This window comes from Camelina sativa, chromosome 17 (genome assembly GCF_030686135.1).
Source record: "Camelina sativa cultivar CO46 ecotype springtype chromosome 17, ASM3068613v1".
Taxonomy (NCBI): domain Eukaryota; kingdom Viridiplantae; phylum Streptophyta; class Magnoliopsida; order Brassicales; family Brassicaceae; genus Camelina; species Camelina sativa.
The window spans coordinates 33,723,356-33,744,107 of NC_141896.1; the positions used below are offsets into that span (position 1 = coordinate 33,723,356).

Consider the following 20,752-nt stretch of genomic DNA (forward strand, 5'->3'; position numbering starts at 1 on the left):
ATAAATATTGTTCCGCTAATGTGTTTATGAGTTGTATGCTCAATTCAATATGACTTCTAAAAAGATGAACGTTCGACCTTTTGTTCAGTTAGACAATCTCAACCCTGCTTTAGACCATCAAAAGATAAGAGTCCGTATCATAAGACTTTGGAAATCATTCAAGTCCCTTCAGATGGTCTTCGTTGATAGTGATGTAAGTTCTAATTTAAAATTGAAATGTCATGTTTATTTGAATTATCTATGATTTTTTTAGAGAATCTGGATAATAGTTTTGTAACTTCAAATTGTTATATATAGGGTACAAGGATACATGCATCTATTGAAGATGGTTTGGTCAGCAGGTTTCAAAACCAACTCGCTGTCGGCGAGTCAAAAATAGTCGACACGTTCAGCTTAGTGGATTATGATAGTAGTTATAAGACAAGTTCTTTGGGATTTAAAATCGTCTTTTATAGAACCACTGTTGTGAAACCAAGTGATGAATTCCCAGTTCGTGTTCCAGAAAAATATTTTCAGGCGTTTACTACTATATTAGCTGGATAATTAGATAAGAATGTATTGTTTGGTGAGTTGTTAACTTCGTTTTTAAAAGTTAGATTTACATGAAAAAAAAAACAAAATATTAATGCAAATATTTTTTTTTGTAGATGTAATCGGCCAAATCGTCAGTGTTGGAAATCTTGATAGCGTCAAAACAAAAGGAAAGGATAATGTCAAATTGAGCTTCGATCTGCAAGATTTAACGTATGAAACTTTAGTAAATATTTTTGAAAATTAATTTAATTTAAAATAAAATAACTCAATTTTATTCTTATTTCATGCATTCGTAATATAGTGGAACCCGGTTAAATTGCACGGTGTGGGGTGATCTTGCAAAGGACTTTGATACACAAATAAAAGAACATCAAGATACTGTTGTCGTTTGTGTAATACGATTTGCATGCCTGAAGGAATGGAAAGGTAATATCTTACTTTCGGAAAAAAAAAACTTTAAGCTTATGTTTGTCAAATCTAACATTGCCAATTAAATCCATGTTACAGGGAATTATAGTATTTCCAATGCGTTCAACTCTACCGATATTCTGATAAATCCAGTTATGTCTGAAGTAGATGTGTTTCGAAATAAGTAAGTATATATATGACTATATATATCCCTTTCATATTATTCTGCAAGACATGCTTTAATCATATACATATTCTTATTATTATCATAACTATATAGGTTGCCTACTGATGCTGTTGATTTAATACAACTTGATGATGACCCAAGCCCTCAGAAACCCAAAGTGACATTATATGAGGAGTTTTTCATTGTGAACGAAAAGAGTATTATGGACCAAATCGTTTATGCACTTGAGGTAATGATTCTAACGTAAAATTGATATCGTGATCTTATTTTTTTCTTGAATTATAAATGGGAGAATAAATGTATGATTAATTCTTTAAAGGCGCGAACATGTGTGACAATCGCGACAATTCACTCTGTTGAAGTGTTGCCCAAATGGTATTATATTGCCTGTAAAGTTTGCAATAAGAAGGTGCAGCCATATCCACCAGAATCTCAATCTGGAAAGGATTTACTTTATAGTTGTGGAGTTTGTGATTCTGATGTTATGGAAGTTGATTACAAGTAAGTTTCAATTAGACTCTTAAATTTTTTAAAGAATTGTGGATTATAACTATACGCACATTTAAGTCATACCAAACCGTTTTAAGGTATAAACTCATACTTCATGTTGGGTACGGAAGTTCGCAAAAGATTAAGCTGCTCTTCTTTGACGGTCTTGCCCAACTATTTATTGGAAAAAAAGCAGAAGAACTAGCTTTGGAAAAACCTAAAGTAAGTATAGTATCATTTGAATTCCTTTTGGTTTTAAGTTATAAAAACAAGTATTTAATCAATATTTGACCTTTGTTCAGGACGATACTGCACCTATTCCTGGAAGTCTCTCTGCCTTGGTAGGGAGGACTATGCTGTTTAAAATTTCGATTACAATCGAGAATTTAAAAAGTGACAAGTCTGCTTATGTTGTCGAAAAGTTTTGGGAAAAGGAAGACATGGTTGTGAAATTTGGAAAGGTACTAAAGTAAACAAAAAAAAAGAACAAATATCCATATTACCATTATGAATTTTATATTTAAAATCTCAATGTGTATAATTCCAATGTAGGAACTATATGGAAGGAATGAACTTTCGAATAATTCTTTGGATCTCGACGGCCATAAGTTGCAAATCGCACCAGCTGAAATGAATTTGACTTCATCTAAGAGAGATCATACAGACAGCAATGTTGGAACGACTGGGGGTCATAGCATGATGACAAGGAAAAAAATCAAAACTGAATCTCGAGATTGAAAAAGTTGCGTCATTTCAAAACATGATATTGGTTAATTTTTATTTCCAACTTTTTTGTTTTATTTTTTGAATTGAAAGTTTTTATTATTTTGGACAATTAAGAACGCTTTCAAACATCTTAGCGTGTTTGTATTTGTCAAACTTTAATTTTATCAATTACTATAATTATGTTACAATAAACGAATATTTAAGGTATATATAATATAAGTAAAATAAGTTCATACTATATTATCATTTGGGAAATAATAATGGTTAGGATATCTCTAAACCCCAACCCAAATCTTTTTAAACATAAATCAGAATTCCATAAGTAACGATAATATGTTAAAAATAAAAGGCTAAATTTAATAATCTGAATATTCAATATGAGAATCTAAGTAAGTGACCATTAACGAATATGTTAACAATACTTTTTATATTAAAAAACTTAAAGGTAATCCTGAATATTTTTCTTATTCAATACGAAATTTTAGGAAACATAATATTATCAAATGTGAAAACTCAACTTCTACATGTTATATGTATATATATAAGTCTTATTAATTTACCATGTCAACTAGAAAAAAAAAAAAAAATTGAACCAATTCTTAAGTTCTTGCTGTTTGACGTATAAGGTAAAACAAAAATCAAGCTTTTCATTATTTTGTATTATTGAAATTACATTCACATGTTTCAAATGTATACGTGCAGAATCATAATGAAACGTTTATCTGAAGTTCGTCGAACCACCAAGAAAAGATCAGGACCTGATGAAGATGCGCTCCGTTCGCAAATTCAACAAGAACAACTTGTTTCCTTTTGTGAGGATCGCATTGCGGAACCAGTTAAAAAAAAGTCAGGAAAACCAGAAAAGAATCAATTTCTTCTGAAGATAACTCATTGACGCATCTTGACGTTCAAAATACCGTTGTTGACGGTGAAAATAGTATTTTGAAATCAACGAACAAGAAATCTCAATTTCAATCCTGGATGGAATACAATGTCATGCCTAACAATGAGCCAATCTACACATATGATAAGGATGTTACTGGATATTTCTGGTGTGTGAAGAATAAGAGATATGTACGCAAAGATCTAACATGAAAAAGATAGACTTTAGAATGTCGTTTTTGAATTTTAATTTTAGATTTTAATATTCAATAACAATCACTACTTTTATTTCTGATTATCATCACGATGTTATTATAATTCGTTATGTTTTTAAAAGGGATTTTATCACTTTTTAATGTTTAACAAATGTTAGTTTTATAACACAATGAAATTATCTTTCTAATTAATAAAAATTATGATATGACAATTCAGCGGAAAGTTCGTTAATAGTAGAATGTTAATTATGGAAAAAAAAAATAGTTTGACATGTTTTAAAATTTTGTTATAATAAATATGATATAAATTTTGAAAATATAAAAATAAAAGTAAATATTCAGTAATGACCCGATAATGATCTACAATATTATGGAAATATAACAAAAAAATATATATATATTGACAAAAATCAAGAAAGTAAATTTCAAAAAAAACGTATTAGAGATCTCCATACATAATAGAAAGATAAATAACATATTTTTTAAAAAATATTCAAAAAAGTTAAGATGATATATAGATACATATGTCAATATTTGTATATATCAATAATATGTACATTTTAGATGGCATCATATATACGGCACCATCTTCCAATATAAACAAACCTAACAGCTAGCGAAATTTAGAATAAAATGGTCAGAATTACTCGATTATATGAATTCTTGATCGTACTTTGAAATTCATTTTGCAGATTACTACACTTGACGTATTATAATGTAACATCCGCGAACCGGATTTTGTGATTTTGAAAGGAGTGTCGATCGACACCCTAGTAGCATCGATCGACACCACTAATTTCTGGGTTCGGCCAGTTTGATTAATTGCCGAATTGGTTCGTTTGGTTCAATTAAATCCCTAAATCGTGTTATAAGCGTCTAAGGACGAGTTTAAGGGTTTTTGGGGAGTTATTTGGTCGCCGCTTAGTGAAAGAAAGAGAGAAAGAGAGAAAAGAGAGAGAAACGTTTTTGTGACTTTCTGGGCTTGTTCTTGGAGTTTTTGGAGAGATCTGAGGCTATAGGAGGGTTAGTTGTTGCTGGAAACGAAGGGGGAGCTTCTGGAGGTGTTGTTTTCCACGTTTCTCATTTCAATCTTCCTGTTCTTGAGGTGAGTGCTTGACCATGGTTGATCTAAGCATGAGATCTCTCTTGTTTGTGTGTTTTCTTTGCTGTTTGTGTTGTTTTGTTGCTTGGGTTCGTTGCTTTTGTGATTCCCAGTGATTTCTGAGGTAATTGGGTGAGTTTGAGACGGATTCGAGATGATTGGGAAGGAGAGTTCGATGTTTGGTTTCGCGCAGATCGTGTCTGCAGAAGAGGCATCGATCGACACTAGGAAGCATCGGTCGACACCATTTGGAGTGGCATCGGTCGACACTGTTTAGCATCGGTCGACACCATTGTTTGTAGCATCGATCGACACCGTGAGGCATCGGTCGACACTGGTCTCAGTCGAGACTTGTTTTTTTCCTGGTTTGATGTATTGTTGTGTGTTGCTTGTTTTGCTTAAACTTGAGGGTCTCATATGCTTGTGTGTATAACCCAGTAGATGGGAGGACGGCCTCACTAAGTATTTATGATAATACTTACGCATCTCAATTGTTGTTTGTGGTGTGCAGGTATGTGACGTGGAATCATGGCGATGAGGAGGAGGATGATCTAGGGTCTCGTTTGTGTGTTGTTGGTCTTTGTTATATTGTTTAGGATGGAACCTTGGATAGAGATATGTTAGGTTGCTGGATAGAATGGATAGAAATGCTATTGTATTGGTTTTGTATTATTGATATGTTTCCGTTGTGCATGTAATTGGATGTTGGTTTATTATTGGTTGGTTACCGGGTGTGGGTTGGTTTGTTTAATTAAGTAGTATGGGATACTTAATTATATATTGTATTTAATTATTAAAAAAAAAAAAAAAAGGGTCGGGTTGTTTCATTTTGGTATCAGAGCCTTTACGGTTCTAGGATGGTTAAATGGATGGTTAGAGCGGTTAGGAATTTAATTGGGTGAATTATTTTCCTTTTTGCTTGATGCATGATGTTGTGTGATGGAATTGATTATGAGTAGTTAGTCAATTTGTTTGCGGTATGGAGTCCTAGTATCATCCTCTTCGAGCCTTCAATGAGATTTCACGGTAAGATGTGTACTCTATGTGCGGTTTTTGAATTGTGTGCTTAGCCTTCTGTTCTGGGTAGTGCAGATGGCTAGAGAGGGTGTTGTTGGTCGCGGTCGTGGTCGTGGGCGTCGTCGTGGTCGTGGTCGGGGACGAGGTCAGGTTCCTGAGGCCAGTGTGAGTGTAGCCCAGTGAGGAGGTGGCGGAGTCACAGGTTCATCCTAGTGTGTCTGGAGACCAGGCTGGTTTGGGTGACGGCAGGGCGGATGGGCCCGGTGTCGGTCACGGTGTTGCCCCGGGTGTAGGGGTTGCAGCGGGAGGTGCTCTAGGCAGGGAGGATGTCTTGATGGACTTGCTAGCTCAGGTTTTGCAGCGACTTCCAGCAGTTGTGCCGCCAGTGGTTGGTGGGCAGGATCCAGTAGTGCCGCCAGTGGTTGGTGGGCAGGGTCCAGTAGTGCTCCCAGTGGGTGGTGGGCAGGGTCCAGCGGTGCAGCCTGTGGCGGGTTTGCAGGCAGGTGTGCAGCCGGGGGCCGAGGTAGTGGATGCACAGTATGTGCGGATGATGGAGCAGCTGCGGCATGTGGGAGCCGGGTATTTCTCAGGAAGTACCGATCCGAGTGTAGCGGATGAGTGGAGAGAGCGGATGGAGGATATTTTCCTTTCGCTTAGGTGTCCCGACCGGTACAGGGTGGATCTGGCAGTGTTTTACTTGTCAGGAGATGCTCGTGTGTGGTGGAGGTCGGTGACAGCACGGAGGGTGCAGCGGGGTATGTCTTGGGGAGATTTTGTGGGGGAGTTTAACTCCAAGTATTTTCCTCAGGAGGCTCTTGATCGTATGGAGGCACGGTTCTTGAGTTTGACTCAGGGGGACCGTACAGTGCGGGAACTGGATGCAGAGTTCAGTCGGCTTGTGGGGTATGCAGGCCGGGCTTGGGAGCCAGAGTCGGCTCAGGTGCGGAGGTTCTTGCTGGCTTTGCGAGATGATTTGAGGACTCGGTGCAGAGTGAGGAGCTATGCCACAAGGGCGGAGCTGGTTGAGGTTGCAGCTGGGATAGAGGATGACTTGAGGTCACAGTTAGTGGTGGTCAGTCCAGCGGTTCCTTCAGAGGAGACAATGGAGCAGAGCATTCCAAACAAGGATAGGCAGTTGGAGCAAAGGCGTAAAAGGAAGCGGGAAGAGACGACAGTGGCGAACCAAGGTGGCCAGAGAGGTTATGGGAGCGGGAGCATGGATCACGTGTCGGCAAGCGGGGCCAGAGGAGGTGATTCACAGGAGTACCGTCGAGTGTGTTATCATTGCGGGGAGGAAGGGCATATCAGGCCTTTCTATCCTAAGAGGAGGCAGATGATGGAGGTTGCGGCGCAGCCGAAGGGAGGACCGGGTGTCCATTTCGGCGCTTAGTTTTAGCTTATGTATTCTTTCTTTCATTATGTATTTTCATTGGGAGTTGTAAACGATTATTGCATTTGAGGTTCTAATAAAAGTTGGAGTTCTTTGGTTTTGGGATTTGTGAAAAATCACTGGAAAGGAAATAGCACGTGAGTCTATAAATGGAAAGTTTCCATAAATAGAAGGTTGCTATAAATGGAAAGTTTCCATAAATAGAAGGTTGCTATAAATGGAAAGTTTCTAGAAATAGAAGTTTCCAGAAATGGAAAGTGTTGAGGTAGATCTAGTCGGGAGATACTCGTTGACATCGGACTTATTTGCTCAGGATTGTGTGGGCCCAACTCATGTGATACCGATAGCTCAATGGACTTTGTGGCCAGAGAGTGGGAGTGGTATGTTTGCTTCGGATGACGATCCGTGAGCGCGCTTTAGGGTGACGACCTTAGAGCGGGATTTTGAGACTCCCTGGATACCGTAGCTGTGAGCCGTGGCTCGGCAGTGAGCCGGTATGTCTCGAGGGTTGCGACCCGAGAGCGGGGGGAGTGGGCATGTGAGACTCCCTGGATACCGTAGCTGTAGGCTGTGGCCTGGCAGTGAGCCGGTATGACTCGAAGGTTGCGACCTGAGAGCGGGGGGAGTGTGTGTGTGAGTGACTTCCTGGATGCCGTAGCTTAAGGCGGTTGGCCTGATAACGAGCCGGCATGATTCGTTGGTTGCGACCACGGATGGGGGAAGCACTAAGTTGTGAGCAAATAGTGTCTTTGATGTGAGTATATTGACTAGAGTGAGACCTCGTGGTTCAATCGGAGGTGTGCGGGCTGTTGCGATAGTGCACGGGAAACCTTGGCTGACGGTATTTAGTCCGGTCGGGGACGTGCGGGCCGTGTTGACGGTGGCACGGAGGTCCTTGATAGTTGGACGATTTTGCGGGATTCGAGGACGAATCCATATTGGTGGGGGAGAATTGTAACATCCGCGAACCGGATTTTGTGATTTTGAAAGGAGTGTCGATCGACACCCTAGTGGCATCGCTCGACACCACTAATTTCTGGGTTCGGCCGGTTTGATTAATTGCCGAATTGGTTCGGTTTGGTTCAATTAAATCCCTAAATCGTGTTATAAGCGTCTAAGGACGAGTTTAAGGGTTTTTGGGGAGTTATTTGGTCGCCGCTTAGTGAAAGAAAGAGAGAAAGAGAGAAAAGAGAGAGAAACATTTTTGTGACTTTCTGGGCTTGTTCTTGGAGTTTTTGGAGAGATCTGAGGCTATAGGAGGGTTAGTTGTTGCTGGAAAGGAAGGGGGAGCTTCTGGAGGTGTTGTTTTCCACGTTTCTCATTTCAATCTTCCTGTTCTTGAGGTGAGTGCTTGACCATGGTTGATCTAAGCATGAGATCTCTCTTGTTTGTGTGTTTTCTTTGCTGTTTGTGTTGTTTTGTTGCTTGGGTTCGTTGCTTTTGTGATTCCCAGTGATTTCTGAGGTAATTGGATGAGTTTGAGACGGATTCGAGATGATTGGGAAGGAGAGTTCGATGTTCGGTTTCGCGCAGATCGTGTCTGCAGAAGAGGCATCGATCGACACTAGGAAGCATCGGTCGACACCATTTGGAGTGGCATCGGTCGACACTGTTTAGCATCGGTCGACACCATTGTTTGTAGCATCGATCGACACCGTGAGGCATCGGTCGACACTGGTCTCAGTCGAGACTTGTTTTTTTCCTGGTTTGATGTATTGTTGTGTGTTACTTGTTTTGCTTAAACTTGAGGGTCTCATATGCTTGTGTGTATAACCCAGTAGATGGGAGGACGACCTCACTAAGTATTTATGATAATACTTACGCATCTCAATTGTTGTTTGTCGTGTGCAGGTATGTGACATGGAATCATGGCGATGAGGAGGAGGATGATCTAGGGTCTCGTTTGTGTGTTGTTGGTCTTTGTTATATTGTTTAGGATGGAACCTTGGATAGAGATATGTTAGGTTGCTTGATAGAATGGATAGAAATGCTATTGTATTGGTTTTGTATTATTGATATGTTTCCGCTGTGCATGTAATTGGATGTTGGTTTATTATTGGTTGGTTACCGGGTGTGGGTTGGTTTGTTTAATTAAGTAGTATGGGATACTTAATTATATATTGTATTTAATTATTAAAAAGAAAAAAAAAAGGGTCGGGTTGTTTCATATAATGAGACCTTCGAAGATTCCATATCGGAGGAAGAATGTAACGACACATGCCGTCTCTAGAAAACGTACAGACATTTTATATTCTTTACATTAAGAGATATATTTCATTCGAAACTAATATATTGCACGTAACAACATTATTAAACTACAGGTGTTAGTTCTACGATAAATCTTCCTGCTTTTACAAATGCACTGAATATTCAGTATCCTGATCCACATAAGATGGCAAGGTTGAAAAGAATGCAAATACTGAAGTCTAAACGGGCACAAAGGAAGAAAAAAGGTAATATGTACGGGAAGGCGAATTCAAAATGAGTATATATAAAAAATATATATATAAATGCTAAAACTAATCCAATTGTTACCTATGCAGAAAATTTCCTTCTTCCCGGATTACAGGAAGATTTCGCATGTTTCGTCGCAACTGATTCGGATACGAACGATGAAAGTGATTCAGACAGCTCTACTGATGGGATTTCATTCGATACTAATGAAAGCAATGCGACATCTGAGATGTTTCTTGGCTTTCCTCCCATAAAAGCTAAGTTATTAAATAACGGTATATCTCGATGCATATCTGATTCGTTATACGACTGTTTTGTAAATAAGTATGTATATCTAACATAAATTTAAAATAATATTTTTTTAAAAAATGTATATGTAGGTTATTATGATGATGGAGATCCTTATTTTTAATGTGATAATTGTGGAGCATATATGTGGTATGGAGAACGGGTGAACAAACGGACTAAAAAGGCAAAGCCGGATTTTTCACTGTGTTGCCATCGCGGCAAAGTAATACTTCCTACTTTGAAGACTGCGCCTAAAACATTACTATCGTTGTTTTATAATAATGACGATAGGGGTAAAAACTTCCGCGATAACATACGAGCGTACAACATGATGTTTTCGTTCACATCATTAGGTGAGAAAATTAACCATTCAATAAATAATGGTAGAGGGCCGTATTTATTTCAGATGTGCGGAGAAAACTATCATCGTATCGGTGATATCTTGCCAGAATCTGGAAAGGAACCAATGTTTTTGCAATTGTATATACATGACGTATGTAACGAGATAACTAATAGAATTTCTGCATTTAGGTAATTATATATATTGATAAATATGTATTTAAATATTTTCCATATCTTAATTATTTGTTAAATATCTTTAGCATAATTTGATGTATCTACTAATCATTATTATTATAAATTTTTGTGTTTTGTTGTTGATATAGATCATCAGGATCTTCTGGAGATTTAAAGCATGAGATTGTTGGACTATTAAAAAAGATGCTTGATAGTCATAATCCGCATGTTAAGGCGTTTAGATCGGCACGTGAAAGATTTAAAATGGAAGAAGGTAGCGAAGGTCTGCGATTAATCTTACCTTCAGAAAGAACAACTGATGCAAGAACTCATAATCTTCCTACCAGTAAAGAGGTCGCTGCTTTAATACCTGGAGATTTTACGGCTGGTGTGAATAAACGTGACATTGTTATAGAAAGTCGTTCGGGTAATTTACAGAGAATAAGTGAGCTTCATCCCGCATACTTGCCTTTACAGTACCCATTGTTGTTCCCTTATGGTGAAGATGGTTTCAGATTAGGCATCGATATAGGTTTCATGGATACCCGTGGACGTAAAAGGAAAACCGTTACCATGAGGGAATTTTATGCGTATAGAATATTTGAAAGATATGAAGAGTCTTCGACTATTGTTATGGCAGGCAAATTATTCCAGCAGTTTTTAGTCGATGCATTCACTACCATCGAATCGAACAGGTTGAACTACATATGGATGAACCAAAGCAAACTCCGAACTGAAAGAATCGATAAGATCATTGAAGCTGCTGAAAAAGGACATGAGGACCTTGCACAACATGGAAAAAGAATATTTATTCCATCATCGTTTACGGGTGGAAAAAGATATATGATGCAACATTATCTTGACGCCATGGCTACTTGCAAGTATTTTGGATTTCCTGATCTTTTCATAACTTTTACGTGCAACCCAAGGTGGCCTGAAATTGATCGTTATCTAGCAAGGCATCGTCTTAGTAAAGAAGATAGACCTGATATATGTAGCCGAGTTTTCAAGATGAAACTTGATAGATTAATGGACCAAAAGAGAAAGGAAAAAACTTTTGGTATCGTAAATTCTGGTATGTATTTAATAAGTTTCTATTATTAATATTTATATTAGTCTTTGGAAATATAAAACTTATTAATGTTTTTTAAAAATATTTATTTGTTTTAAAAATTTTCAGCGATGTATACAATAGAATTCCAGAAGAGGGGTCTGCCTCATGCGCACATGATTCTGTTTTTACACCCAGACAATAAGATGCGTACATCAGACGATATTGATAAATACATAAGCGCTGAAATTCCTGATAAAGAGGTGGATAAGTATTTGTACGAAGTTGTGTCTGATGTGATGATCCATGGTCCGTGTGGTCATATGAACAGAGATAGTGTCTGCATGAATAATGGGCAATGCACTAAATTCTTCCCAAAACCATTCATGGATAATACTATTGTCGACGATGCTGGCTATCCAATATATAGACAACGAAACGATGGGAGAATCGTGGAGAAAAGAGGTTTTCAATACGATAATAGTTACGTTATTCCCTATAATCGTGATTTATCACTCCGCTTTCGTGCTCATATAAATGTTGAGTGGTGCAACCAGACACGTTCAGTTAAATATTTGTTCAAGTACATCACTAAAGGTCCGGACTATGTTAGAGCCAAAGTAGGAGAAGAAGATCAGGAAAATAAAATTAAAAAGTTTTTCAATTGCAGGTAACAATTTAATAGGATTGTCAAATATTCTCATATTAAATTATACGTGACAAACTAATCCAATTTTTTTTAGGTATGTATCTGCATGTGAGGCTTCTTGGCGAATTTTTGCTTTTCCAATTTGTTATCGTACTACAGCCGTAGAAAAACTCCCGTTTCATCTTCCAGGACAAGAATTGGCTATTTACAATCAGGATGATCCAATAGAAGATGTATTGCACCGTACAACAAATAGAACTTCAAAATTTTTGGGCTGGATGGAATGCAACAAGATTTATCCCCAGGCCAGAGAACTTACGTATGCTGAATTTCCATCTAAATTTGTTTGGAATAAGAGAGAAAAAGTTTGGAAGCCAAGGTCAGAGAAACGGAAAAGTTTTGCAATAGGCAGAATTACGTATGTACCGCCTTCTGTAGGACAAGCCTATTACTTGCGAGTACTGCTTAATAAAATTGCAGGACCAACAAGTTTTGACTATTTAAAAACAGTCAATGGTGTACTTTACAGTGATTTCCAAGAAGCTTGCTATGCATTGGGATTATTGGATAATGATAAGGAGTACATTGCAGCTATAAACGAAGCAGGTGAATGGTGTTTTGGGGAATTTTTAAGAAAGTTATTTGCGATCCTACTGCATACAAAGAGTTTAACTGTTCCTCTTGAAGTTTGGAATAAAACGAAAGACATCTTGTGTGAGGATATTTTGTTTAAAGAAAGGAGAAACAGGAACGATCCAGGTATTTCAAAAACTTATTTTCTTTCATCCAAATATTCCGTTTTCGAAGGAAAAAAAAAATATATATATATATATATATAATAATATGTTTAAAATTTTTTGTGGTATGTCTAATGTTGTCACGGACTCAGATAGAAAATATATGTTTAACTGAAATAGAACTCATGTTACGATCGAATGGGACATCTCTTACGGCCTTCGAGACAATGCCTAGACCAGATGATAGTATAATGAACACAGGAGAAAATAGGCTTATCGCAGATGAGAGAATATATAAGCCTCAAAAACAACAGGAATTGTACAATAAGTTGTTACCTATGCTAACTGATGAGCAGAGACGTGTTTATGAAGAAATTATTCACTCTGTGAATCACAATAAAGGCGGTATGTTTTTTGTCCATGGTTTCGGTGGTACTGGAAAAACTTTTATGTGGACTATTCTTGGTGCTGATATAAGGTCTAAAGGTAATATTGTTCTTAATGTTGCTTCAAGTGGTATAGCTACTTTGCTTTTGGAAGGTGGTAGAACGGCTCATTCAAGATTTGATATTCCAATCAATCTTAATGAATATTCTGTTTGTTCGATAGATGCCGAATCTGATCTTGCTGATTTAATTAGAGAAGCAAAGCTCATAATATGGGACGAGGCTCCAATGATGAACAAGCTTTGTTATGAGACTTTAGATAGGAGTTTGCGAGATATCATGAAGTGTGACCAGATTTTTGGAGGTAAAGTTGTTGTGTTAGGAGGTGATTTTAGACAGATTTTACCAGTTATTACGGAAGGTGGAAGGGTAGCGACAGTTTTAGCATCTATCAACTCATCTGTTCTTTGGAATAGTTGTAAAGTTCTTAAACTTACCGAAAATTTGAGACTTCGTAAAGCACGTAATAGTATGGATGCGGGTGCTCTTGCTACTTTTTCTAAGTGGCTTCTTGATATCGGGGATGGCAAAATTAACGAGTCAAATAGTGGGGATGTGGAGATAGAAATTCTGGATGATTTATTAATTAATACAAGTGGAAATCCTATTGAAGCAATAGTTAAAGAGATCTACAGAGAACAATTTACAAGGAGGACTGACCCAAAATTCTTTAGTGAAAGAGCTATTCTAAGTCCAAGAAACGACGATGTTGATAAGATAAATCAGTTTATGCTTACTAAGCTTCCAGGTATGCAAATTAAAAAGGATATAGAAATTTAATTTTTTAAAAATATTCTAATACTCAAAACATATACGAAATTTAAATTTTTTATTTTGCAGGTGAGGAGAGACGATATCTTAGCTCTGATAGTATTGAAACGTCTGATACGAGCGGACTTGATGATATGATCTACACTCAGGAATTCCTAAACAGTATTCAAGTTTCTGGACTGCCAAGCCATGTTTTGACTTTGAGAATTGGAGCACCTGTCATGTTGTTAAGGAATATAGATCCTAAAGGAGGTTTATGTAACGGTACGAGGCTGATTATTACTCAGATAGCCAGTCATGTAATTGAAGCAAGAATCGTGACAGGAAAAAAGGTTGGAGATAAGGTACTTATCCCTAGGATGTATGTTAGTCCACCTGATGCAAAGTTTCCCTTTCGTATGAGACGACGACAGTTTCCTATTACCGTGGCGTTTGCAATTACTATAAACAAGAGTCAGGGTCAGACGCTAGAACATGTTGGATTGTTTCTTCCGAAACCGGTTTTCACATATGGACAGCTTTATGTTGCCTTCTCTCGAGTCACAACCAGAAAAGGATTGAAGGTGTTAATTACAGATAAAGATGGAAAATGCCAGAATAAAACACTTAATGTTGTTTTCAAAGAGGTTTTTGAGACTGTTTAATTATTATGTTTGTAATTGAACATTGTTTTGGATTTTTAGATTAAATTTTATTTTCCATAATTAGTTAAACAAATTTTTATGAACTTTGAAATACAATGTGACTCATAATATTCATTACAATTATTTGTAATATAATTAAAATTGTGGTATTTTGCTATGTAATTAGATAGAAAATATAATTACGTAATGGTAAAAAATATTGTTTAAGGTATGATAAAGTCTTAATTTTAACAATTAAATCTCAAACACATTTAAATTAGAATCTTGCAAAATATATCTATTAAAAACGAATCCTGTCTTTTATTTTGTTATGATAATTTAAATAATAATATATAATAGTGAAAAAAAAGGTGTAACGCTAAACGTTAATACGCAACGTTTAATCGTGACTCTTTGATTTCTTACAGTTCCGAAATCCCCTTTTCGTCTCCGACAAACGAGAGAAAACAGAAAAACCCTAATTCGATAGGATCATGAATATCGATTATATTTCTGATCTTCATCGGGGAAGAACCAACTGGTGTATCCAAGCCAAGGTCTTGAATTCTTGGTATGTCTATGAATTCTTCAGCAAACGAGTTCTTCTACTTGTGGATGAAAGGGTTAGAGAATTTCCCAAATGATAATTTCTACTGATATTTGATATTTTTAAAGTCTTATATATTAGATTACTAACACAATTTATTAATTTTTGAAGGGTGACACAATTGAGGTGGCATTTGTTCCAACAACACTAAAAAGCTCCAGAAGTATATTTATGAGGGTAAATGGTATGAGATTAGGACTTTCAAAATTATCGATCCAACCCTAAGGGAGAGGAATACTCATCATCCTTTCCAAATCAAGTTTATGGAAGAATCAACCATGACTCAATTGGAATTAGTAAATTCGAAAAATTACTTCCGATTCGAAGATTTGGGTGATATATATCGTTCAAGAATCCATCATCCCATTTCTTTTGGTACGTTTTTAATATACGGTTTATAAAAATTTCAATTATACCCTGTGGATAAAGATTTTTGCTATCTTTGTGTTGGTTAATCTTTAGACTTTTAAGAATTTTGGAACTTTGTGAATTGGTCCCTCCCATAAAAAGTACAAATATAGGACTTATACATAAGTAGATTTATGTGGATGATAGATTCAGAAACAATTATTCTTAGATATTGCTATCTTTGTGTTGGTGAATCTTTATACTTTTCATAATTTTAGAACTTTGAGAATTGGTTCTTCCCATATAAAAGTACAAACAGAACTTAAAAACTAAATAGTTTTATGTATATGATAGATTTGGAAACAATTATTCATCTTTTTGAAATAAAAAAATGTCTTTTTATGGCAAAAAAATAGATGTTTGCGGATGTGTAGTAGTTGTAACTGACAACAGAGAACATGCTGGTGAAGTTGTTTTCACACTATTAAATGGTAGGTAAGACACATTTATTCCACATTTGATGTTGCTAAGATTTTTAAGTCTCACTCTTTAAAAAATGTTTGTACTAACTTCATCTGTAGGTATGAATCTATCAAGTGCCGTGCAGTAAACAACTATGCTACCCTTTTCATGTATTCATGGGAGTCGTCAGGATGCCATCTCACATATCGTAACAAACCAGTGTTTTGTGTTCTGCGTTTCTGGAGGGTTGGAGAGTATGAAGGTATGACCGTTAATAGCACTTACAAGTTTTAATAAATGTTAAAGACTAGCTATTTTGTATACTCATTTACAAAACTTTTATAACACTTTAAACATCTCTAGGTAAACCGTGTATTGAAAACACATTGGCCTCCTCCAAGATCTTTATAAAACCGGATTTTGAAGGTCTTGAGCATCACAAGGCTATGTAAGTTTAAATGTTTATTAATACCATGTAGTATATCATGCTAGGGTTTAACTTATGAATGTGTTTCTATACTTAGCTCCGAACTTGCTGGACGCTATTACATAAATCGTATGATGGAGCATGAAGAATAATCGTATAAGGGGCTTAAGGTGAAGGCAGGTTATTTAAATAAAAACTGTTATGAATATGTAAACTTTATAACTATTTGTAATGTTTGTATGATCTAGAATTTATATTACTTTCAAAAATAATTTCTATTGTCTAAACGTAGTAAATTAATGTGACGCAAATCTTTATCCATCGTGATTTAATTAACCATACCGATTGTATTGGGCTCATCAAATTCATGAAAATTGTAATAAATGAGTCCATTTTTAAAAAAGTGAAATAAAATACTTAAGGTATAACTTAACTGCTAATTTAGTATAATTCTAAAAATAGCAACCATTTAATCTATTAGTTTAATTATTGATTAAATTTCGACTTACCTATCTTTAAGAAACAAAAATTTAAAAGGTTTGAAACAATTGTTCTATATTGGTAAAAACATTACTTCTTAAAAAGTCTTATAAACCTATTATATGGAAGACAAAGTTAATCAGACGACAATATCCATCACCATAGAATATTCTTAACTAAGAATATATAGTCATGTACAGTTTTGTAAATAGATGAGTTTCAAATGATACTATTTAAGAATATAATGTCTCTAGCTAAAAATCAAGTAAGACTTCTAATTAATTGTCATCTATTTTGTAATATGAATATTCCTCATATTTTTATTGCAGTAACAACTTTAATTCAAGCAGATTGTATAATTGAATATAGTACATTATAAATATGAATTAATCAATTATGTATTATAGTTTCGATTAAATAATTTTATTATATTATCAAAATTAACCAATGCATGTATGGATGCAAGTACAAAAAAAAAATTGTTATTCTCAAAGTCTTCGCATTGATTAAATCAATTTCGAACTGACATTACGAAATTGTCATAAATTTTTATGTAACTTCCAATCACTCTTCATATTCCTCCTTTGAAGATATATCCAAGATAAAATATTCACTAAAATTTTCCTAAATATCTATTATATCAAATATTCTAACCTCTCACCTTTCATCGTCTTTCTTCTTTCTAAAATTAACCAAGTTCGAAAAAAAAAGATGGTTGCATACTTAGAGGATTTGAATCCATCAACAGATAGGTTGAGTGTTGCTGTAAAAGTTCTGAGGCTGTGGATACCCGAAATCGTTATAATGCAGCCTACCTACATTTGTTTGATCTTGGTTGATGAAAAGGTAACAATCGATTTATTTCCATCATCACCTTAAATTTAAATCTAATATTTGTTTTTTCATAAATTTTAGGGAAAAATAATTCAAGCTAAACTCAGAAGTCAGCTTTACTTTGCTGAGTACACAGACGTGTTGGAAGAAGGACGATGGTTTCTTCTTTACAAGTTCCGAGTTATTGAAAATCAGAATATTTACAGGAATTGTAACAATTCTAACGAAATATTGATCACTCTCCAAACTCGCATTACTCCAATCCCTCCTAGATGTCCAGACAATTTTTTCATCTAATAGATGCACTCACAGTTGAAAATGCTGCAGAAGATGAGAGAAATTGTTGTGTTGGTAAATAAAATTAAATATACTGTTTAACTTACAGTTTTAATAAATCATTATTTCCTTAGATTCATAGTTATTTTTAATTTTTGTTCTTTTCAATCAATTTCAGATTTTTGTGGAACGGTGGTAAGAGTAAGGCAAGATTGTCAAATTGTTTTTCTAGAAAATGAAGTTGGATTCAGTGGTCTGAAAGTTGTTCTTCCCTTTACTGGAACTGACATCAAGTAAGTAAATAGTTTTTAAAATTTTAAAGGAAGTACTACCTCATTTTGATTTATTTATGCCAATGAAAATAATACATAATTAGTAAGACTGAAGTTGTCAAGTGTTGATTTTTTACTGCAAAGTAACGAACAGATTGAATGTATTGCCGTCGGTGATACATGTTCGGAATTTCGTGAAAAATGGGAACAACATGTTGCAAGTCCTTCTTATGCCAGTGAACCAGTATTGGGTCTCCTTACGTTTTGGAGAATCTCTGTCTTTGAAGGTATTAAGCAATATATAAGCATAAGCTTTTGTTTTAGATAAGCCAATATATCAAATTTAAGATTTGGAACTTACTTTTTTTTAATAAAAGGTCGGCGTTGTCTAATGTCTCAAATAAGATGTTCTAAATTTAATCTTGGAAACGAAGCAAGAGCGTTCACTACAGATCTGGCACTGTAAGTTCATAATTTTCCTATACTATGACAAAATATTAATTTGGAGTCATTACTATGAGATGTTTTAGCTCTTATGTTCCTTTAATCTTCTGCAGTAATTGTTTTCATGATACATCAGACGATGAAGATTACAACGGCTCAGAAGAAGATGAGAGTGATTCTAATGATTCTATGTAATGTTAAAATTTGTTATTATTCGAAAAATTTCAGCTGTTTGTTGTTATAATCTTGGACCTATATTTCGTCTTTTATGCCAAAAACTCTTATCGGAACTTTAAATTATGTTCAAATATATATTTTAGACAATTTATGCATAATATCAAATTTTAAAGATACTTTTGACAGAGTATCTTTCATGAATGACAGATGCATACCATTTAAAAATTAATTTTTAAAAAATTGACTAAAAATCTAATACCAAAAACATACCATTTATAAAACAGTAAGATTTCGATTCCCATAATTTTGATTTTTTTGTTTACCCTACCAAAATGATTACATCAACATAAAATTTCTCAAGATGGTACACGAATATTGACGAAAGATATCAGATAATATATGCGGTAAATAAATATTATGCAATATAATTATTTAATTTTAATTACAAAATAGTCGTAAATTCTTAATATATTAACAACGTCTTAGCATGTTAACTACTATAAAAAATTAAAGATCTTAGCTGTTTTCAAAATATATCAAAATAATAGACTTAATATTGCATTTTTGTCATTATCCTCATCGTTATTTTTTTTGCTGCATGTAACATATCACAAATCATAAGATTTCTATGAAATTAGAATATATAAATTCATATTGAAAAAAATCGTTTTATTGTTGTTATAAACAATGTTAAATGAAATTAAATAATTGTTAACTGTATCATAATGTGTATTTATTAACTACTATGAGGACTGTTACAAAAATGACGATATTGTTAAGATAAATTAGTTACACAAATGTTTTTTGCAAATGAATATTTTTGTTGTACCATAAAATGTAATTCTTAATTATATAAACGCTTAGACCATTGTAAAAATAAATTAACATCAAATATACCGACTATAAAAAATACTACTAATCTGTAATTATAATCATAATTATACCTATTAAAATTATAAATATTAAAAAACAAAAAAAAAACAGTAAAACGATTAAGACGCAACGCTACGTTTAATCGTGACTGTTTATATTCTTACAAATCCGAAATCCCATTTTCGTCTTCGAAAACAGTGAAGGAAGAGTAAGAAACCCTAATTTTGTAAAATCATGAGAATCGATTACATTTCCGATCTTCATCGAGGACGAACGAACTGGTGTATTCACGCTAAAGTCTTGAATTCTTGGCATGTCACCGAGTTCTTCACAAAACGAGTTCTTCTTCTTGTGGATACGAAGGTTAGAGCAGTTAATCGAAAATCGATTTTACATAAATCTTTATTTTAATAGTGTTTATATACTAGATAACTCACACAATTTTAAACAAACCTTGAAAGGTGACACGATTGAGGTTGCCTTTGTCCCAACTATACTTAAAAAGCTCCGGAAGTATATTTACGAGGGCGAATGGTATCAGATTCGAAATTTCCAAATCATCAATCCAACCCTCAGGGAGAGGAATACTCATCATCCTTTTCAGATCAAGTTTACGGATGATTCAACCATGTTCCTGCTCGAATCAATCAACTCCAAAAATTACTTCCGATTCGAAAATTTGGATGATATATATCGTGGAAGGATCAATCATCACATATCTTTCGGTACGTTTTTTGAAATTTAATTGTAATTTATTTAGTTTAACATAGTATAACCAAATTGGATTGAATTGTTTTTAGCTTTGTGTTAAGTTATCTAGAAACTCTAAAAGAATTTTGGAACTTTGTGTATTGGTACCTCAATAGAAAAGTACAAATTGAACTTTTTCCAAAATAGTTTCATGTGAATGTCAAAAAGCTTTGGATACAAACATTGTAAAAAATATTCTTGACTTTTTTCCAAAAATAGATGTTTGCGGATGTATATTAGCTGTTGATGACAGAAGAAATCATGGAAATGGTGTTTATGAAGTTGTTTTGTGTAACGCCCGCGAACCAATTTGTGTA

The 20,752-nt window shown here is 34.9% G+C and overlaps 3 protein-coding genes and 2 long non-coding RNA genes across 5 annotated transcripts; all 5 read left to right on the plus strand.

Moving 5' to 3' along the window:
* The first annotated feature begins 66 nt into the window (after window positions 1-66).
* On the plus strand, window positions 67-364 carry LOC147924687 (uncharacterized). The gene is made up of 2 exons (XR_015586486.1): window positions 67-193; window positions 298-364. It is a non-coding gene; the product is annotated as an uncharacterized LOC147924687 (long non-coding RNA).
* A 189-nt stretch (window positions 365-553) lies between these two features.
* On the plus strand, window positions 554-2,356 carry LOC104759842 (replication protein A 70 kDa DNA-binding subunit C-like). Its single transcript, XM_087496890.1, has 9 exons — window positions 554-560; window positions 648-744; window positions 836-960; window positions 1,042-1,126; window positions 1,223-1,358; window positions 1,449-1,630; window positions 1,717-1,840; window positions 1,921-2,079; window positions 2,171-2,356. Exons 1-9 carry the CDS (start codon window positions 554-556, stop codon window positions 2,354-2,356), a joined length of 1,101 nt encoding a protein of 366 aa, XP_087353016.1.
* Window positions 2,357-10,412: 8,056 nt separating this feature from the next.
* LOC147924688 (uncharacterized) lies at window positions 10,413-12,128 on the plus strand. The gene is made up of 3 exons (XM_087496891.1): window positions 10,413-11,283; window positions 11,389-11,929; window positions 12,068-12,128. The coding sequence occupies exons 1-3, from the start codon at window positions 10,413-10,415 to the stop codon at window positions 12,126-12,128; spliced, it is 1,473 nt and encodes a 490-aa protein (XP_087353017.1).
* Window positions 12,129-12,779: 651 nt separating this feature from the next.
* On the plus strand, window positions 12,780-13,871 carry LOC147924689 (uncharacterized). Its single transcript, XM_087496892.1, has one exon. It carries the CDS (start codon window positions 12,780-12,782, stop codon window positions 13,869-13,871), a length of 1,092 nt encoding a protein of 363 aa, XP_087353018.1.
* Window positions 13,872-17,468: 3,597 nt separating this feature from the next.
* On the plus strand, window positions 17,469-18,198 carry LOC147924690 (uncharacterized). Its single transcript, XR_015586325.1, has 3 exons — window positions 17,469-17,655; window positions 17,725-17,994; window positions 18,098-18,198. It is a non-coding gene; the product is annotated as an uncharacterized LOC147924690 (long non-coding RNA).
* Window positions 18,199-20,752: the final 2,554 nt, after the last annotated feature.